Source organism: Notamacropus eugenii, chromosome 1 (genome assembly GCF_028372415.1).
Source record: "Notamacropus eugenii isolate mMacEug1 chromosome 1, mMacEug1.pri_v2, whole genome shotgun sequence".
NCBI classification, from domain to species: Eukaryota; Metazoa; Chordata; class Mammalia; order Diprotodontia; family Macropodidae; genus Notamacropus; species Notamacropus eugenii.
This window is the reverse complement of record NC_092872.1, coordinates 49,170,225-49,190,419: the sequence shown is the minus strand read 5'-3', so window position 1 is coordinate 49,190,419 and position 20,195 is coordinate 49,170,225. Positions and strand designations below refer to the sequence as shown.

General features: G+C 37.5%; 2 protein-coding genes across 4 annotated transcripts in view; one reads left to right on the top strand and one right to left on the bottom strand.

Annotated features, from left to right (window-relative positions):
- TMEM204 (transmembrane protein 204) overlaps positions 1 to 16,578 on the top strand; it is a 49,660-nt gene extending 33,082 nt beyond the window's left edge. For both annotated transcript variants that reach the window (XM_072600155.1, XM_072600164.1), the window contains exons 3-4: positions 1,210 to 1,365; positions 15,149 to 16,578. In XM_072600155.1, coding sequence (XP_072456256.1) covers positions 1,210 to 1,365; positions 15,149 to 15,393 — 401 coding nt within the window. In that variant the 3' untranslated portion in view covers positions 15,394 to 16,578. The remainder of the gene's footprint in view (positions 1 to 1,209; positions 1,366 to 15,148) is intronic.
- IFT140 (intraflagellar transport 140) overlaps positions 1 to 20,195 on the bottom strand; it is a 173,062-nt gene that overhangs the window by 55,939 nt on the left and 96,928 nt on the right. For both annotated transcript variants that reach the window (XM_072599983.1, XM_072599993.1), the window contains exon 18: positions 18,040 to 18,239. In XM_072599983.1, the coding sequence (XP_072456084.1) occupies positions 18,040 to 18,239 (200 nt within the window). The remainder of the gene's footprint in view (positions 1 to 18,039; positions 18,240 to 20,195) is intronic.

Genomic DNA, 20,195 nt, shown 5'->3' with positions numbered 1-20,195 from the left:
CAATCTGGCTCCATACTCTTTTCAAACTTGTGTGTGTGTGTAAGTGCAAATTGTGTAAGTTAAACTTAAAAGTGTGTCATGCATACATTTTGGGGGAGGGCTGGTTGTTAAACGTTGACTGGCACCCCTATGGAGCTCTTAGTTTGTTCAGAGCTGCAGCCTCCTTTCTTACTCTCCCACTCTGGTAAATGATCTCACTCTGAGTTCATTGTGTCCACCATTGTTGCCAAGGAGAGCTCAGGAGTGTGGGTGCTGCAGAAGTCCACGAGTCCCCCTCTCCTCCATGCACCCCACATTGCACCGGACTGGCCTTCCTCCTGCCCCTCATCACTTCCCTCCTCTCCTCCTTCCTCAGGAGCCCTTTGCTGAACCAGTGACTTTCCTGACACTCTTCAGTTATTCTTCTCATCCTCTTGAAGTTATTTTATATTTACTCTGTATGGACTTTACCTCTATCTACATCCTTACTGTATTCTGCAGTAAAGGGCAAGGTCCATGAGGACACGACTGTTTTGTATTGTCTATTTCCCTAGTGCTGAACATGGTGCCTCACGCATAGTAGGCACTCACCAAATGCTCTTTATATGATATTGAACCGAATCCTTCAAAGTTGGGGTGACATTCTGTTCTCCTTTCCATTTTCCTATTTGAAGATGGGTTCTCTTGTGCTTTCAAGGGAAAGTGTTTGATCATCAGGGCATAACAGCTGTGATTTTTGTCAAATCTTGACAGAAGTATTAAAAATGGGCTATCTCCAGGTCTGGTAGGTAAGAAGGTAACTGAGTTGAGGTGTCAATATAGAGAGCTCACTGCAGTGTATCAGAGCAAAGGTCACTGAGCAGAGAAGTATTAGTAGTACAAATAACGAATGCTCCACTTCCATCAGGCTGCTTATTTTATACTGAAATATGCTTTGGTAGCACCACTTGATGGAATGGAAAGGATCTTTAGTAGATTTCACATGATAGAAAGGAAAGGGTTTTGAAAAGTATAAGAAACTATGAAAAATAAGATCATATTATTTTAAAAAGCATAATAATGCATTAGAAATCAAACTCAGTGATTACTCAGAACTGCAGCAAAGGCCCAGGTTATGCAGATTTTTCTTTGTGAGGCCAGCAATATTGAATGACTTCATCCTGTATTTTAGTCTGAGACCAACTCTTTGGTCTAATAGAGTCCTCTTCTGTTTTGCTGTGTCCCTTACAGTGCAGTTTGATATGATGCGGGCCTGTAACCTGATTGCCACTGTTGCCCTCACCGCAGGACAGCTCATCTTTGTCATGGGGCTGATGGACTTGCCCATCGTTTCACAGGACACCCAATGGTGGGAGGAAGCCATTGCTGCTGTATTCCAACTTGCAAGTAAGTATCTTACTTAATGATAAAGCAAAAATTGAAAACTACTTCATTCTGCAATGATGGAATTAATAGATTTGACACATCCAGGAAAGGAAGCTACTGGAAGTCTAAAATGAATCACTCTAGAAATAATGAAAGATATGAAAATAATTCCCAGGATCTTAGCTTTCTTGAGAAACTCTCTTTCCAAAAGAAGGTCAGAATGTTGAGCACCTTTGAAAGTAGCCACTGCCAAATAACAAGGGACATAATAAGTTCTAATACTATTTAGGACTGATAGAATTCATTTGGTCATTTGTCAAAATTATATAGTCTTTAGGTGCTATTGTTTCAGAATGGGGAAAAAACATTTCAGAATAGGAAAAAATGGAAAAAGTTTTTTTCACAACTCAAACTGTATTGTCTTCTAGCACTACTGGTGGAGAAGAGATGATTGTTCCTACACCAATAAGAAATTTCTTGATAAGGAGTTTGTATTACAGTGAAAATAGGTGCGTCCTGTTCTCCTTTTTTGGTGTAATAGATTTTTTTTTACAGTACCTAAAATAGCAGTATCTGCCTCCCAAGAATTGTTCGGGGAGTAAAGAGACTGAAGAGGAAAGCCAAGAAAGAGCACAGTGTGGTAGCCTAGAAAGTTTAAGATCCTTTCCCTGTGGTTGGTATGTCTCTCTCCTTTAATGGCCCCACCATCACCCCATGAGGCTCAATAGGTCTGTTTTGCCCAAAAAGGAAATGCATTTTGGCCCTCTTTAGACTTGTTGTTTCATTGACAAACAGTACAGTGGACAGCCATGTGCCTTTCTTCTATCAAACTGCTAATTTTAGACTGAGGTTTTTTTCCTGTGCTGGAGTCTGTTTTAAACAGAGTTAGAGAGAGACTGAAGGGCGCCAGGATATCCCGTCACAGGAGAAGGAAATGCCTGCTATTACCTGTTATGCAAGCTGAACCTTGAAATCCCTAGTGCTAGGGTGGGGAGATGGGGGGGTAGGGCTGGAGAAGAAGAGTTGGAAGTGATTAATAAAATGTTAATAAAAATAGGAAGAGAGGAAAAAATACTTCACCATGACTGAAAAAAAAAACCTAGAAGGTTGTAGGAAAGTTACAAGTCTCACAAATAGTTTACAGGATATTTTCAGAGGTTTCTAGGAGAACAGCAAAGAATGTAAAGTTAGCCATCAAAGATGGCTCCATTTGTGGTTATGTAAGAGTCTTTCTGTTCATTGGAGCTTCTTTTCATTTCTGTGCAGAATTATCTAAATGTCATTTAAATATACCCTAAGGAAAGTCTCTTTCCCTTGTGAGCTAGATGGAAGCAATTGTTACTATGTATGATTATGGGCATAATCTTATTTGACATTTACCAAGTGCTAAATATAACATAACTGAATTATATTGATATTTACTTCATAGGTAACATATATGTCCTCTCTTCCCAATTTATAATCTCTATGACTGTAATCTTTATGAAGGTGGGGACAGTATCTTAAACCTGTCTAAAAAGTCTTGTACATAATAAGTACTTGATAAAGATTTGTTGTTGTTAATTTTTAAATCCCTATAGAGGAAAAGAATGACACAAATGAATACTGTCAAGAAAACAAGAAGAGTAGGGGATGATATTTATGATTGATTGATACCCTATAGTCCTCCAATGAGTTGGCTACAAACCAAGCCCATATTCAATACAGGAACCTCAAACTGTAGCTTCTCAAATATGTTTCTACTACTTGATCACTAAGTAAAGGGATATCCAACTTTCTGCAATGGGGAATACTTCCTCCTGTCATCCTCCCTAATTCCAATTCACTTTATTCATATATTGCATGATTTCAAAAAATTCTGATCATGTCTTCTTTTAGCCAAGACTTTAAAGATGGGAAGAGGCTTTTCAAAAAAGAAAGAAGTTCCTCAATCCCTCTTGATCATTATAACTTTTTTCTAAACATTTTCCAGTTTCACGAATTTTCTAGATGTACAGTTTTTAGAAAGAACTATGTGCACTTAAAATATATACATTTTGATTATACATAAAGGCAGAATAAGATTTTATGTTTTGTTTCATGATTGCTAACATACAGGCTTTTCTTGGCTCTTCTGGCCCAAGCGGTACATTGAGCCAATTGTCTTCAGGAGCAGTCTAGGACAACTCCTCATTCTCTTTTCTGTTGCAAATGATAGTTCAGCGCTTTCCATGCAAGAATAGCTTGGATTATCTTTTCGCTTAATGCACTACCTTACTCTTGTCTACAGTGAAACTTATCTGCCAATTTTCTGCCTAGTAAAACATTTTGTGAGATCTTACAGAAGTTCAGATTCATCTTTCGCTAATCAGAAGTCAATGTCAGTTATAAACTTCACAAGCTGGTGAAGAATTTTATACATTTTATTTTCCATTTGCTCTTTATATTTTGCTTCTCTAAATTCTGATCACATTTTCCAAATACTTCCTTTAAATACCAACTACATTATTTTTTTTCTCTCCCAAACATTCTTGGTGCTTTTGAGTCTTAAATAGCTGCCATAAATTACCCAAGAGATGCTTTAGGACCCTTATGAAAGCATATGAGCTTATAAATTATTGTCCTCTAGTTTTTCCTTTCCAAGAATAATTCTCTCTAGGGAAAAACATTTGAATAAGAGCCATTATTTTGCAGCTACCATGTGCTGGAAAATTTCAGCCTGAGTAATGTTTTAAGACACTGTTCTTTTCAATTAATATGCTGTGTTAGTTGAGGTTCTCCTTGGAAACCAGTGTACTCCAACCAAATCACAGTTACTTGAAAGTGCTTTTAAAAATTTTCTTTTTTCTACTGTTGTCATTCATAATACTGCTACAATCAAACCTTGACCGATCAGACACAGCTGCTAATAAGCATTCAGTGCTCAGGAGTGTCCAGTCTTTCTGATTTATGCCACCTGCATATATATTTGACAGTCATTCAAAAAGGATGACCCTCTGACAGAAAATGAAGCCCTAGGAAGTAGGCAGGAAGGAAAGGAGAGGGGAAGCGGTGTTGCTCCGGAGGCTGAACTGTAATTCACACAACTCCAGGGCTTCAGGGCTTCCACACCTCCCAGCTCACAGGAAGAGAACTGTTTGCTTTGGAAAAATAAATGTATGAAGATAGAATCAATACCATGTGCAGAATTTCATTTATCAGTTCATAATTTTTTTCTCTTTTTTCTAAAATGGAGTAAATGTTGAAAAATAACCATCTGTTCTCAAAGAAACTGCTCAAGATAGCCAAGTGAAGGCTAATATAAAAAATAAGGTAACATGAAAGAGTGAATTCTTAGTCCAGGCCTATCTTTCCTTTCCTTGTTCCCTTTCTCTTGGCCCACTTTTTATAGGCATATACTTTTTTTTTTGCCAGCAATAAACAAGTAAAAAAGCAATAAGCTAATACCACTACAGAAAAGTAACATATGCTATGGTACATATATTTAAATGACCGCAATTTTATTTATACCAAACTCCAAGAGGAAAAATGAGATCAGATGAACATATGGTCCATGGGGTCTGAATCAAGCATACCACTCTTACGTGGTGTACCTATAAGACTTCACACCAGATTTTGACTAACAAAAATATTTCCCCATTGGCTTAATCATACTGAAAGATCTGTCCCATTCTTTAATGATAATATTCTATTGATTTCCTGCCATCCCAGCAGCTCACTCTCCTGCTTCAAGTCCAGAGTTCTCTGCCTGGATTTTTGGACTGTCTGTGATCTTATCCTAATGTACATATGGAACTTTATTTTTCACAGTTTCCCAGCATGCAGTCTCCATTTCAACAAAGCAGGTCTCTCCATTGTATCTCTGTCCCGTCCTCTATGCCATGATCATTCCATCTCCTTGTCTTTGTTCATGCTGTTTCCCTTGCCTGTCAGGTTCTCTTGCCCCTCTCCATCTGATTAAAACTTACACATTTTTCAAGACCCAATCTGAGACCTATCCACATAAAATTGTCTCTTCTTAGTCCCATTTATCCCTTTTGTCTGAGCTCCTGCTGTATATGTCATAGAATCACTGAATCCTAAGATCCTTGAGGCCACATGTGGCCTTCTAGGTCCTTGGGTGTGGCCTTTTGATTGAGTCCAAGTTTTACAGAACAAATTCTTTTATTAAGGGGATTTGTTCTGTAAATTTTGGATTCAGTCAAAGGCCCTCACGTGAGTATCTAGAGGGTCACATGTGGCCTTGAAGCTGGTCCAATTTATCCCTGACCAACAATCTCCTCTATAATATATTTGACAAATGATCCAGCCTTTGCTGGAAGATTTCTAGTGAAGTAATCTGTTAGCTTCGGAGACAGCTAAGTGATGGAGCGGACAGACTGCTGAGTCAGGGAGCCCCAAGTTCAAAGTTGGCTTCAGACATTTATTAGCTGTGTGACATTGGGCAAACCATCTAACCTCTGCTTGCCTCAGTTTCCTCAACTGTAAAATGGAGGTCGTACTAGTACCCACCTCAAAGGGTCATTGTGAGGATCAAGTGAGACAGTATCTGTAAAGTGCTTAGCACAATGCTTGATACAGAGCTGGTGCTAGAGACACATTAGCTATTCTTATTCTTATTACCGCTGCTACTCCTGTTGTTGTTGTGAGGCAGCCAACTCCACTTTCAGATGGCTCAAAGTCACGGGTTCTTAATTTCTGTGTGCTTTGGCAGTTTGGTGAAATCTATGGACATACACTTCTCAGAATAATGTTTTTAAATGCCTAACAGAAAATACACAGGATTACAAAGGAAGTTATGCTGAAATATATTATCAAAATATTAATAAAAGCAAGTTGACAGATCACAGTTAAGAAACACTGCTCTAAAGGATCACAGATGAGCAAAGTCTGGAAAATGCTGGCTTATTACATTTTAGATACCTTCCAAAGCTAAGTTAAAAATATTAGATAGTCTTAATAGTCATATAAATTAAGATGCATTTTAAATGACATAAGCATTAAGTATTAATTGAAATGATCCAGGAGACATTTTCTTCTTCATTCAAAAGAAAATAGGATGTGTGTGTGTGTGTGTGTGTGTGTGTGTGTGTGTGTAAGGTTTAAAACTGAAGTTTTTAAAGTTTTTAACATACACTTTTCTAAACAACCAAATGACTCAGACAATAGGCCTGTACTCATCAGTACTTGGCTACCTAACTTGGCTGCAGCAGCTCGTTCAGCATGCCTGACCCAAGTGCCAAGAGAGACTAAGCCCCTTTCCGTGCTTTGAGGAAGGCAGTGACCTGGCAGTGGTAGAAGGCAGCACAACAAAGTGGGTGAATTTTTATTCCCTTAAGAAGAGAATGGTGGGAAAGCCTTATGCTTCACGATCTTCCTTCCTCCCATCGACTACCCTCTGATCATCTGTCACTCACTGACTGCTCTTTTTCTTCCTTTTCCCCTTCTCCTCATATTTTGTTCTGCTCTCATTCCTTTTGCCTTCCATTCTCCTGCTAGCTCTCAAACCCTTTCCCACATCCTAACATTGTAAGAAGAAACACCACAACAGGCCAGGAGAGTCGACAGGGTCACCAAAGGTGAAATGTCACCTCTCACATCTTCCTCCTGAAGATGGTGACATAAGGAAGGAGGCTGGGCAGAGTAAGGTGATTCAGGAGAGTAGAAACTTACTTTAAAAAAAACCCCTTACATTTGTTAGACAGTACATATGCATTTGATCTATCATCCTATCTCTTTTTCATCTATATTTTAAATTTTTTTCAGCTATCTCTAGATAACCTACGGGTTTTAAGCATGTTCCATGTGTAATTCAAACCAAAGAGATACATGCATTCCTTCTAGACTGCTAAAGATAGCCACAATTACGATTTAACATTCATAATATATAATACATAAACATCGTGGTAGGGACTACTAAAGCTTGTTGTTCACTCAGATTACTTTCAAAAAACCAAGATCCTCTCACTGCTGTAATGAGACTTGGAAAAAGGACTTCAGTGAAGATCTGAATATGGGGACTGATGATGAAAAATGTGTGTGTTATCAGAGGACCCACCTACCTAAGTTTGCACAAGTTTATCTCCAAAGGGTTGACCACCAGTCACTAACTTTTTTGACTGAAGCAATTCAAGAGAAAATGATCTAGATAGATAGAACTCTAATTCGCCATTTTGGCATCTTGTAGTATGACTGAGTGCTTGCATCCTCATATAAACAGGTCAGGAAAACCTTATGTTGCCCCGTAGTGGAAGGAGAAAGGACACCACGCTATTAAGAGGCTGCAGATAGGGAGGAGCAGGTGGGGGCCAGGACAGAAAGGAGTTTTTCTAGTGTGCAGCCAGTTGGGTGGGAGAGGGAATAGGGAAAGAAGCAGCCATCTGGGAGCTTCCTATTTTAACTCATTTTTGCTAACTGGTTTCTCTGCAGCAGCAGAAGTGAAAGCTCTCTCCAAGTGCAAATGTAAATGTTCTAAAATTACACACTTTTCAAAATCACTGCTTTGCCCTATTTACACCATCTCAGTTGTGGAGCTCTGGGGCAAAGTATGGGTTAGTTAGCCTACTTCTGCACACAAGGGAAGAAAACACCCAAAGAGCTGAAATCACAGATCCTTGGGCACTCAAGCAGGATATAATTAGTGGCCATCGCTGTATCATCTGTACCTAGATTTTCTTTTAAAAAATATATATTTTTCAATGATTAGTTTTTGAGGAAGATTATGCAGGACAGCAGAAACTCGATTTACAAAAAACTCTAATTTGTTAGATACTACATATATAATGCATATATGTATATATTTAATCCACAATCCTATCACTTTTTTATCTGTTTAGAAGGGTTTTAAGTATGTTCCAGGAATAAACTGTGTGTTTCTCTAACCAGAGCATCCACATATCATCCATTTTCTTCACACGCTAAGTGAAATTTAATTGTTTTCTGTGAAGTGAAGGTAATTTGTGCCTGTTTCAACTGACTCGGCTAAACATATAAAATGCCACACGCTAACAATTAGATTATAATATTTAAAGAGGCAACAAAATAGTCTATCCTGTTCTCAGAAGTCTGAGATACTGATCTCATGGAGAGGAAGCATGGTGTAATGGAGAGGTGGCCCTGAAACCCTCTAGACCTGGGTTCAAGTTCCACTTTTCCGACAACTACGAGCTAAGCACCCTTCAGTAAGGCACTTACTCTTTCAGTGCTCTAGGCCAGTGGGGTCAAACTCAAACAGACATGGATCAATATGCTGCTCACATACTGACATGGGAAGACAGAAATTAGCTTTATCTACGTTGTATTATATTTTGATTTATTTTGTTCAACATTTCCCAATTACATTTTCGTCTGGTTCTGGCTGCCCTCTTGGAGTGTTATGGGCAGGGTTTGATCCTCCTGCTCTAGGCAATCATCCAAGACTATCAGGTGTAGGCAACAGGCTGACTACATTGGTAGAGGGAGTTTCTTCACCTGGAAGTTTCCCATATCCATGAAAGGACAGGTCCAGTGACATCCTTCCTCCTTTTTCACATTCTAGGATTAAGTCCTCCATCTGTGCTCTCAAGGCTCATCCCCTGTTCCCTCCTTCAGGATCCTGCCGTCTCCCCATTAGCATCTTCAGTGTCTTTTCTTCTCTATTACTTCTTTCCCCTGTGCTTTCAAATATGCACAAATCTCCCTACTCTGAAAACAAAGTAACCACCTTGTTAATGCTGCTGCTCGCTCTCACTCCTTTTTCTCCTCTCCTTCCAATGTGGTCAATGGAAAGAATGCCATCCATATTCTACCTAAGAGGAGTTGGGCTCTACTTTCAGCTCTGACATCTGCTAGCTCTACAATCGTGGGCAAAGTCACTGAACACTGAGCTTCAGAGTTTTCTTCTGTAAATGGGAATAATAATACTAATACTGACTGACCAGCAGTGTAATTGTAAGAAAATATTCTATAAACTTTGTAACATTATACACATGTCTATGCCTGTTGTTTTCATTTCCTTACTCTTGTTAGCTACTGGCCATGTATCCTGAAACAGTTTCTTTGTTTCTACAAAAAAACCTAAGCAAATGAGGCTAAAAGTAGGAGCTCAATAAAAATTGGTTTATTGAATCTGAAATCTGAAATCAATGCATTTAAAATTGTTTTTGTATTTCTTTCCTAGAAATTTATATTAATTTTTCCATGAAAACTCCAATCAAGGATAGGGTTAGATTCAAGTTTTTTACAATTCAGTGCTAACAACTGTCAAATTAAAGTTGTTTTTTTTACAAAGATCCTCATCTCCAGACCCTTTCTTTATTCATCTACGCTAAGATTTCATTCATATAACCTATTAATCATAAATTTCTGTAATGGATAGAAAGTATGCTTTATAAGGAGAAAAACAGATATGGCTCTATTAAGAAAAATAAAGTGTCATAGGATGATTTTTTACGGAAATTGAAATCAATAAACTTCCATGTTTCACTCTCTACTTGGAACTATTCCCTGAATATATTAAGCCACCACATCTATCTATTTACTCACTCCCAGAGGGTATAGTAGTTAAAAAGTTGACACATTCAGCCAGACTACAATTACAATTTGAGGGAAATCTATTTAAAGCATATTCACATGTTATGACCCACAATAATATGGCATTATCTCCTTGTACTATTAATAAAAAGGAAGTAACAATAAATTGTTAGTAGAATACAAAGTACTTTGTACATCAGTACAAAGAAACTCCAGATTTGTATCTACTTTATTCAACAAGTAAAATCTTGGAGAAAGAATAAATTTACTTGCATAAAAAGGAAATGCCCATAAACTTTTCACATAGAAAAGGCCACACTATTCCCTAACTCTCACAAGCTCTCCCTAGCATACGTATGTAAGAATCTGAGACAACACAATCAGGAAGTGACACAGAAATGAGTCATCATTATTTGGTGAAGGCAGCAGCTTTGTGCAGTTCTCTATCCAGGTGAGAAGTGAAAGAGGTGGCCAGGTGATTGATTCATATTTCCAGGAAGGCCCTATAAGAGTAAAGAAGAGCGAAGAACCCAGGATGTTGCTGGGTGTTTTTAAGGAAGTCAAAACTTTCCTTTAGTGGACTTAACCTGTAGTCAATTTCTGATTACTCTCCAAAGCTCTTTTATCTGACAAGTACGCTACATTTTGAGGAGTAATCGGTAATTTAATGCTATAAAAAAACCCAAGATCTGACAACAGAAAAACAAAAGTGTCTTAATACTTCCATGTTCATATTGCAAATACAAGAAAATTAATGGTAGCAAATATATTAATAGTAGCTTAATAGGGAAAAATGGTTTCTTTTATTTGATTCACTGAATTTCTGGGTACTAATTTGTGTTTTTGATTGGAATATAGACAGAAATCATTCAGAACTGCTTGCAGTGACTAACATTAGAATTCCAACAGAACATAATGTCCTCAGACATAGGGACTCTTTTGGTTTTGGTTTCTCCAGCATCTAAGTCAGTGCTTTGCATGTAGGAGACAATAGAAGGGCAGCCAGGCACATTCTAATATGTAGCCTAAAGTCTGGAGGAATGGATTTGAAACTCTAATCAATGTACTGACCAGTCATGGCTCCATAGGCTGATGGTGAACCACGTTTACCACCTGTTGTTCATCCTTCATTCTAGAAGACGACCAATGACACAGCAGGGTGATGTCTTGACTTGCAGGTGAACTGGATTTAAGTGAGGCAGGGCTCTGCCTACCCCTTGGGATAGGATAGAGGACCATAGGATGATATAACTAGTACTAGAACACACCGCAGATCTCATCTGGTACAAATTCTTCATTTTATAATTGAGGAAAATGAGGCCCAGAGATATTAAGTGTCTTGCTCAAGTTCACACAAGTAGTGGGACTTGAATTCAGGTCCTCTTATTCCTCAGTCAGTGGTCCACCAGAGCTGTGGGATGAGTCAGATATTGTTGACTGTGGCCAATGTGTTTATTTATTTCACTTACTGCACTTTCTTGTTATGAGGGAGGCCTCTATGAGGGCCAGGATTGGGGCAGTCACTGAGAAAAAGGGAGTATCAACAAAACATTCTTTTAAAAAATAGATTTCAAAAGATGCAGAGAGGATCCTGTGACTTAAAATTCTATTGGAGAAGTCAGCTCAAGAGGGATGGGATGCTCTAGAAAACACAATTTTGATTATGAGGGGAAGGAAAGACAGAATAAATACTTTTTGCAAACATCATCTCATTCGAAGCTCACAACAACCTCAGAAGATAAGTGCTACTGTTATTCCTATTTTACAGTTGAAGAAACTGAGGCAAACAGTTAAAAGCATTGTTCCGGGTTATACAGCTAGTAAGTGTCTACAGACCAGATCTGAACTCAGGTCTTCATGACTCCAGGTCCAACATTCTACCCATTGTACCAACAACTGATGATGAACAAAAAGTATTCTGATGAAGAAGAAAAGAAAAAATTATATCAGAATACTTAGATGGTCAGAGAACTCAGCAACTGTTTCAAATTGTTAAAAGATTAATTTGAAGATTGAAGGGCAGTAACAAAAAAAATGTTGAGGATGGATCCACAAATAGTATTGCCCTCTAAGAGTAACGTAAAAAATGCTCAAGTGCAGAATGAGCAGAAATAAGTGCTGAATACCAAGGATAACCAAAAGGGCTTCAAAAAAAGCAATACTGGGGCAATAATAAGACCAAGGAACATATGACTAATCCTTGGAGTGGGTGAGATGATAATGATGGGCAATGCAGGGAAGGCAGAACTAATCAACCCTTATTTTTCTTCTTAAGGAATGCTCTTCCATATAGGACATATAAAAATATTTAACAGGGAATTAAAAGTGAGGAGAAGTAAAAATATACTAAAAGAAAACACTTTGCTGTTCTTTAGTCAAGTTACTAGGCCTAGACAAACTTACATTCCAAAGCACCAAAGAAACTTGAGGATGTGATTGTTGGCTTACCGTCTACTACTGATGGGGAAACCTATCAGTTTCAATAATAGGAGTCCACCGTTCAATATGGAAGTCAGAAATTTAATGTAGTCTAAAAGAAATTAATATAATTGTAGCATACAAAATGAGAGTTCTTACAGTTCTTGGTTAGCAAACATCTGGTATAGTGCATTCAGTTCCAGCTGCTGAACTTTAGGAAGAACATGTCTAAGCTGGGAATGCACAGATAAAGGCGGCCAGGACAGTGGGTACTGAACACTATGCTATATGAGGATTTGTTTCTTTTTCCCACTTAATAGGATTTTATTTTTTCTAATTAAATGTACAGATAGTTTTCAAGAATCGTTCTGTAAGATTTTGAGTACCATTTTTTTCTTCCTCTTTCCCTTCCCTCCCTCCTCCCCAAGACAAGCAATCTCATATAGGTTATACATGTATAATAACATATACATGTTAAACTTTTTCATATGATGATTTGTTGAAGAACTAGAAAATTTTAGCCTAGAGAAAACTGTTTCCCCCATTTGGGGATGAGGTGGGGAAATGACGCTTGTCTTCTATCTGTGGGTCTTTTATGAGTTTGTGGGATCAGATTTACTTGATTTGGTCTCATGGTAGAATTGGCACCAACAGATGGAAGTTTGAGAGATGTATATGTAACCTTAAACAAAGGAAAAACTTCCTAACGATTAAGAGTTGTGGAGAAGGAGAATGGCCTGCCTCAGGAAGTAGTGATTTTTCCCATCACAGCAGTTTTTCAGATAGAGATATGATCATCATTTATTGCAGATGAGGTTCATATTTTGGGCAAGGACTGGACCCTTCCAATTCCACAATTCTTTGATTCTGTGGTTAATGTGACTGCCTAAGGGCTGGAACACTGGACTCAGAGGAAGGCCAACAGGAGTTCCAATCCCATCTCTGACTCTTAGTAGTTCTATGGCCATAACCTCTTGACCTTTTGGAGCCTATCTACTCATACGAAACCTGTAGTATCCACCTCACAGGGTTGTTGCTTAAGTGAGATAACATATATGAAACGCTTTGTAAATCTCAAAGCACTGTCTAAATGTCAACTACTGTTAGTATCATTATTATTAAAGTGGAAGGTACAAAGGACCTTGGTTCAAATCCACCCTTAGCGCTTGCTATCAAGGTCTTCCTATGGACAGGAGTAAGGCTCTTTATAAAAGCATGTTTGGCTATCCTTGGCATTCAGTATATGTGGACTTGAGTATCCTTATTATTCCCTCCTAGGGGGAGAAAGTTCCTTTTCTTATTTGGAAGGCTCCAGCACAGGAACCCAGAAACCAGAGTGAGAAGGTGGAAGGGAGAAGGAAAAGAAAGGGTGAAAAGGCTGGAGGAAGGGAAACCAGTTCTTTAGTATCTCGATTCTTGAGGAAGAGGAAGAAAGGAAAAGGAAGAACAAGAAGGGGGAGAAGACAGAGGAGGTACTTGAGTGGCATGTTTTTATTAATAGGTAGAGAGCAAAAATAGTCACCCAAAATCAGAAAATTGGAATGCCTGTAGCACATTCCCCTCACTCCCAGTTCTCCAAATGGGATGTCTAAAAACGTCTCAATTCATCTCCACTTAGCAAGCATTATTAACAGCATCAGCATAAACTGTAACAAGGACAGATGTTTCTCACAGCCTGATCTATGATTTACATAGTCTGTGTATGGATCTAGCCATTCCCTTTCAAAAATATACCCTCAAACCCATCTTTCCAGACACCCTTTTAAATCATGACAGATTTGCAGGTTAAAGATCTATGTAAGACAAAGCTGCACAAAATTTTAATGAAATTCAACAAGCAATTATTAAGAGCCTACTGTGTGCAAGGTACTGTATAAGGTGTTGAGTAGGGATACAAACATACACAAAACAAGAGTTCCTATATTAAAGTAGCCTGCATCATATTGGATGAAACGGCTTTTGTAACAGCAGAGAAAAGCAAGAGATAAGATGTTAAGTCTAAAAACTGGAACAGTTATAAGTCTGGTTTGGCTGAAATGCAGAAGAGAAGAAATGTAAAAGAAGGCTGGAAAGTTTGGATGTAAGTACATTGATAAGTAAACAGCTGAATACCAGGTGATCTGAACAGAGAGAGAGAAAAAACACTAAAAACTGTGGGGACTCCCAGCCCACGCTAGACTCTGAAGGAAGATAAAGATTATCTATGAATAGAGAGGAGACATATAGACATATTTTGCATCTACTTAGCTGTATACAAGTTGTATCCCCTTAGAATAAGATAAGCTCTCTGAGGGCTGGGAATGCTTCATTTTTGCCTTGGTATCCCCAGAGCCTAGCACAGTACCTTCCCTGCACACAGGAATGCTTAACAACGGAGGCAGGGAGCTTCATTGAAGTGAGTTCCAGACTTGAAGTCAGGAAGACCTGGGTTTGAATTGTGCCTCGGATAGTTCCTAGCTGTGTAATCATGGGTAAATCACTTAGCCTAATTATCATTTTCCTCACTGGTAAAATGAAGATAATAATACCCTACTTTATAGGGTTATTGTGAGGATCAAATGAGAGGTAAAGCATTATGAAAACTTTAGAATGCTTTATAGACTTTAATTAAATTGAATAGAGAATGGTTTATATGGAAGCAAAGAGGCACAAGAGATGGGACGTCAAGTTTAAGGAATGGCTAGAAGTCCACTTGGCTGTAATGTCAAAGGGGAACAATGTGAAATAGGGAAATGTAGATTATGAGGTTAACCATGCTCACATAATTAATTATAAAGGAATAAACGTTTGGGAAACAAAATTAGAGAACTTACATTTTTATTTATATGCCAAACCAGGAATTCTAATATTTTCAAATTTTGTAATAATCTTTTATGGAAATTCTTTCTTTTTCCAGGCTTTGTTTTGGTCATTGGCCTAGTGACTTTTTACCGAATCGGTCCCTACACCAACCTGTCCTGGTCTTGCTACCTGAACATTGGAGCTTGTCTTTTGGCCACCCTAGCAGCTGCCATCCTCATCTGGAATATTCTTCACAGGAGGGATGACTGCATGGCACCTCGCGTTATTGTCATCAGTCGCACCTTAACTGCTCGATTTCGTCGGGGGCTAGAAAATGATTATGTGGAATCACCATGCTGAAAGTCAGCAGAGGGCGTAACTATGGCATCTATCGGCCACTGTCTATGTATGCATGTGCTAATTTAATGCGGTGGAAATTGATGGACATTTACAAGGTCATTTTCACTACTTGTGAAGTGGCTTTTGATTATTAATTTTATGGGTTACATCTATATACATATGTATGATACACATAAATAATATGTACATTATATATAAATAGATTATATGCCCCTTATCCCTACTTTTGTACAGTGATGAAATTTTACTATGTCACATAATTTCACAAGCGTGCATTTTTCAAGTGGAGCAACAAGCCAAAATTTGTGATATAAGTAAAGAAATATGCAAAGTGAAGCCACTTTATTCTCCATCTTAGTTTTTAGATTAATTTATTCTGACAGAGGCCATACCTCAGTCCTGGTAAGACCTCAACTTTGGGAAGGCTGAATGCCCAAGGAAGACTTAGAAAATGTCAGAGAAATACATGAAGTATAGCTGCATTTACAATCAGACAGTTAAGGTTTTCTTATAGAACCTTGTCATTGGCTTATATTATGCCCCAATTATTTTTCTAAGTTAAAATAAAAGATGAACATACTGAAATGTCTTTTTAAAGTTTAATTTTCTCCGTAAAATTATATGGGTAAAAAAGAACTAAGTTTGTATTATTTGTCATTTTTGTGGACCCATTCATTATAGAAGGGTCAAAATAATGTTCTGGAAAGTTGGATGGAAACATGTGTGGATGATATCTACTTCTTTACATTTCCTATCCAAATGAGTTTGCAAAGCATGGTTTCTGCAAAGAATATGAAAATTGAGTTCTTTGATGATATGTTTTAGTGTCTGAAAATTGTGGGGGGAAATGAGCCTATTTTACCTTTAAAAAATTTGAAGAATCAAAAAATCCTAATTAACTATATTTTATAACTATTTATATTTATATACATACATTTAAAATTATATGAGTTGGCTCCAATGTTTGGGTAGCCCATAATAATCCAACAGTGATAATATAAGTAAAGAATGGCAATTGCTTTTTCCAAAATGTTTTAATCTATTCACCAGCTTATTTTTGAGTGGGTACAAGAAAACTTAATACTGCATGTCAACATAGTGATCAAGAAAACCATCTTGCTAAATATATGAAGGCTGTAAAACCTAGTATTATTTCTGTTATGAGTGAATAAAAGACTTCTGCAATTTAAGCTTCCATTATTCCAAAATTGGCATAGGTTCTGAAATGCCCACCATTACTACATGAACCTTCTCATTTAACTGGAATAAAATATGTCTTGCAAAAATTTCTTTCAAGGCTATTTAACATAGGATCTTCTTTTTGATTCTACTGTTAAAAAGAAATGAACAAGCAGGATCTCAAATTTTAGGCTATACTAGAATTTTTTATTTAAAAAGAAATACAATTCTTCTACCATTTTAACCCACTGATATCCTAGAAAAGCATCTATCAGTAAAAAATATTTACTAATCATCTATTATATCCCTACCACACAAATGGGTACACCAGAGCATATGATTATTTTGACAGCTTCCTATCAGGACCTGGATAAACACTGATAGGTCTTGTCACATTCCTGCTGGACTTACATTCCAGAAAAAAATTTTAATTAAAGATCATGCACTAAAATAGTTGCAATGAGAAAAAAGAATATTTAAGACATTATACCATTTTTTGTTAATATTATTGTATATGAACTATTGTAATGAGCATTAAAGTTAAAAATTAGCTATGTGGTTAGGAACAATCTAATATCACTGTGTTTACATTAAATGAATAAAATATTGAAAGGTGGGACAACATTATGCCATTAAGTCACTTATTGCTTTCCCAGATAACTGAAAAGGTATACTGTCAGTGTTGCCAATGTGGGAAAAACTAGTTCCCCAATTCCTGCAAAGCAGGTTGGGTATGAAAGGAATTAGGGAAAAAAAGGACTCTGATTCATGTGATATTTCAAAAGATGTTTCATATTCTACAGAACTATCCTAGCAGAAGATATTAGGTCTCGTTTCCAAATGACTTTATTTCATTCATATTTGTCTACTTTAGTTCTGTTATTAATGATGACCTTCCATCTCTCAGATAGTAAGATTTGCCAACTGTTTCTTCTAACAAACTCCCAATTCTTCTGGGGACTGACAGAAAGTTGTTTACGGAGAGCCTCTGCCTAAATTTGTGAATTGCTTAGGAGTGAAGGGCAAGCTTTATCATTTTAATTAGCTTTTAACTTGTGTTTTGTTATTTGTTATTGAAATATAATTGGTGTATAACAACTGCAAGACATTTAGGTAGAAAATATTCAAAATCCTTTTAAATAAATCAAAATACTGAAATAAGTGAGCTGTGATGAACTGAGCACTGAAGAGTCAAAAGAGCTTTGTTCATCTGTTTCCTACCACCAGATGTGTTTAACTAGAACCCCCTTTCTGTACAACAGAATGTACTAGGCATGTCCTGGCATCCTACTAATCTCAATGGAATTTCACAGAGTGAAAAAAACCATAAAAACACACTGTGATGAAACTGTAACAAAAGAGTTAATCATTTTCAATCTGACTAAACAGAAGAGGAGAGTGTTCGACAGCACGACCTCCAAGGGTATCTACACAATATTCCAGAACTTTAGTGAAAATCATTCTCACCTTTTGATGAGCTTGATGGATTTGAAAGCTTCATCCATATCTCCAATGGTGACAAAGAAGCTAAAATTCAGCATGGCTTCCCGGGTAGTCTTGTCACATTCTTCTAGCCCAATAAAATCTCGTAGGGGTTTCTTGCTTACCATTTGGGGAACTCGGTGAGCTGTAGAATCCATGTGATCTTCTTTATCTGTTTCACCTGGCTAAATGGTAAAAAGCATCATCAAATTCGTCATCCTCAATGACTAATTTACCTACGTTGTCAATACCTATTCTCTAATCTCAACTTTTGCAAGTATACTTGTTATAGCCCATAGACCCATTTCCAGGAAGACTGAATTATTTGCAAATGGACCAAGTAGTCCTGCCCGAATGCACAAAGACATTTAGGGTATTTAAAAACCATTAGGGCTATTGGCTATTACTTCTAACACATAATATAGGCAAATAAAATCCTATTAGATGGGAACTAATTCAACTATTCTATCTCTGCTTAACTCCTTAAAGCTACATTCTCAAAGTTTCAATGTTTCCTCGGTATCTTTCTCTTTGCTATACATTGGGCTTATTTGTTTCTCTAATAATCATAACGACAATAGCTACTAGCATTTATATGGTGCTTTAAGGTCTTTGATCCTCCCTCTGGGAGGTGTAGGACCTTATTATTCTTATTTACAGATAAGTCTCTTCTGGCTGCAACTCTAGTCCTTTTCCCACTGTACCACACTCCCTCCCTGTCATACTGATGAATATGACATTCACCATAAAAATAAACGAGTTTATATTGTCAAGGACTGTTGGAGATATAGGGATGTTCATCTGGGTTGTCTATGGCTTTTTGCTTCTTCAGCAATAGTGAAATCCTTAATTATATAAGATAACACTTAGTAAATCTCCTAGGAAAATAAATACCGCCAAGGACAGTTCTTTATTCAAAAGCCAGGGAATGGTAAGTTCTATCTATTTTAACGAATAATTTTGTAATTAACAATAAAAACATCAACAAAATCAGTTAAATATACTTTACAACTATGTGCATTTGTATACACCCATTCATACTCCTTTTGGGTCCCTCTGAAGTTTCTTTTTGTCCAAGTTTTCTTTTTTTTTAAAGGGAGGGAGGTTTTAGGGACAGGATTGCCAATAAAAAAAAAGAGAAAGGAAAAAGAAAAGCGGGTCATTAAGATGCTTTTTCTTAAATTGTATAGAAGAGAACAGAAGGTTGGCCAGAAGGAATAACAGACAAGAAAGATAGCTTTAAAAGTTATGATACATGTGAAAAGGAAAACAAGCTGTACATAGTGGAGATTCACATTTACAATTCTCTTTCTGTTCTACTATGAATATGGAAGTATTTATTTTAGTTGATATTTGTTAATACAAGAATAAAAAATTTAAAAAGGCAAGTTAAAAAAACAAAAGAAGGAAGAGGAGAGATGATCAAAGGGTCCAACTCCTAGAGATGGAGGAGCATTGGATCTACAGCACAAACAGAGGGGTTGGCCTTGGCAAGGAGGGTGACCTTTTCAATAGAAATTGAAGCAAAGGGGAGAGTGAGGATCATATGGAGGACATTTGAGGTACAGAGGAGAATATATCTCAGTTTTCTTGATCCAAGTATTTGCTGCTGAGAAAGAATGGAGAAATGGTGGTGTAGGTAGCTTGAGGAAAAAAGGGACATTTTGGAACAAATACTATGGAGAATTTTTGTGGTAGTTCAGTCGTTTCCTTCATCTAATCTTTCATGACCCCATTCCAGTGGATCCATTTTGTCAGGCAATCAGAGGTGAAGTGACTTGCCCAGGGTCCCTAGTCAGAAACTAGGAAGTTTCTGAAGCTGGATTTGAACTCAAGTCTTCCTGGCTCCAGGCCCAGGTTCTATTCACTGAGCCACCAGCTACCTCCCAGGAGAAAGTAACACTCAATTACAGAAGAACAAAAGCATGGCCGTGCCTCAGTGAGCGCTCAGTTGAGATAAGATAAGTTTATAAAAAAGCAACAACATAAAAAAACCAGTGGAGCTAGTCCCACCAGGAGGAGTCGGACAGAATGAAGAAAGAAACCAGAGGGTGGAAGTGGATAATGTTTGGAGAGGGATAAATGAGTATAGGAAAGGGAGGCAGGGAAGAGGGGAGGGAAAAGCTGCATTGGTCAAGATT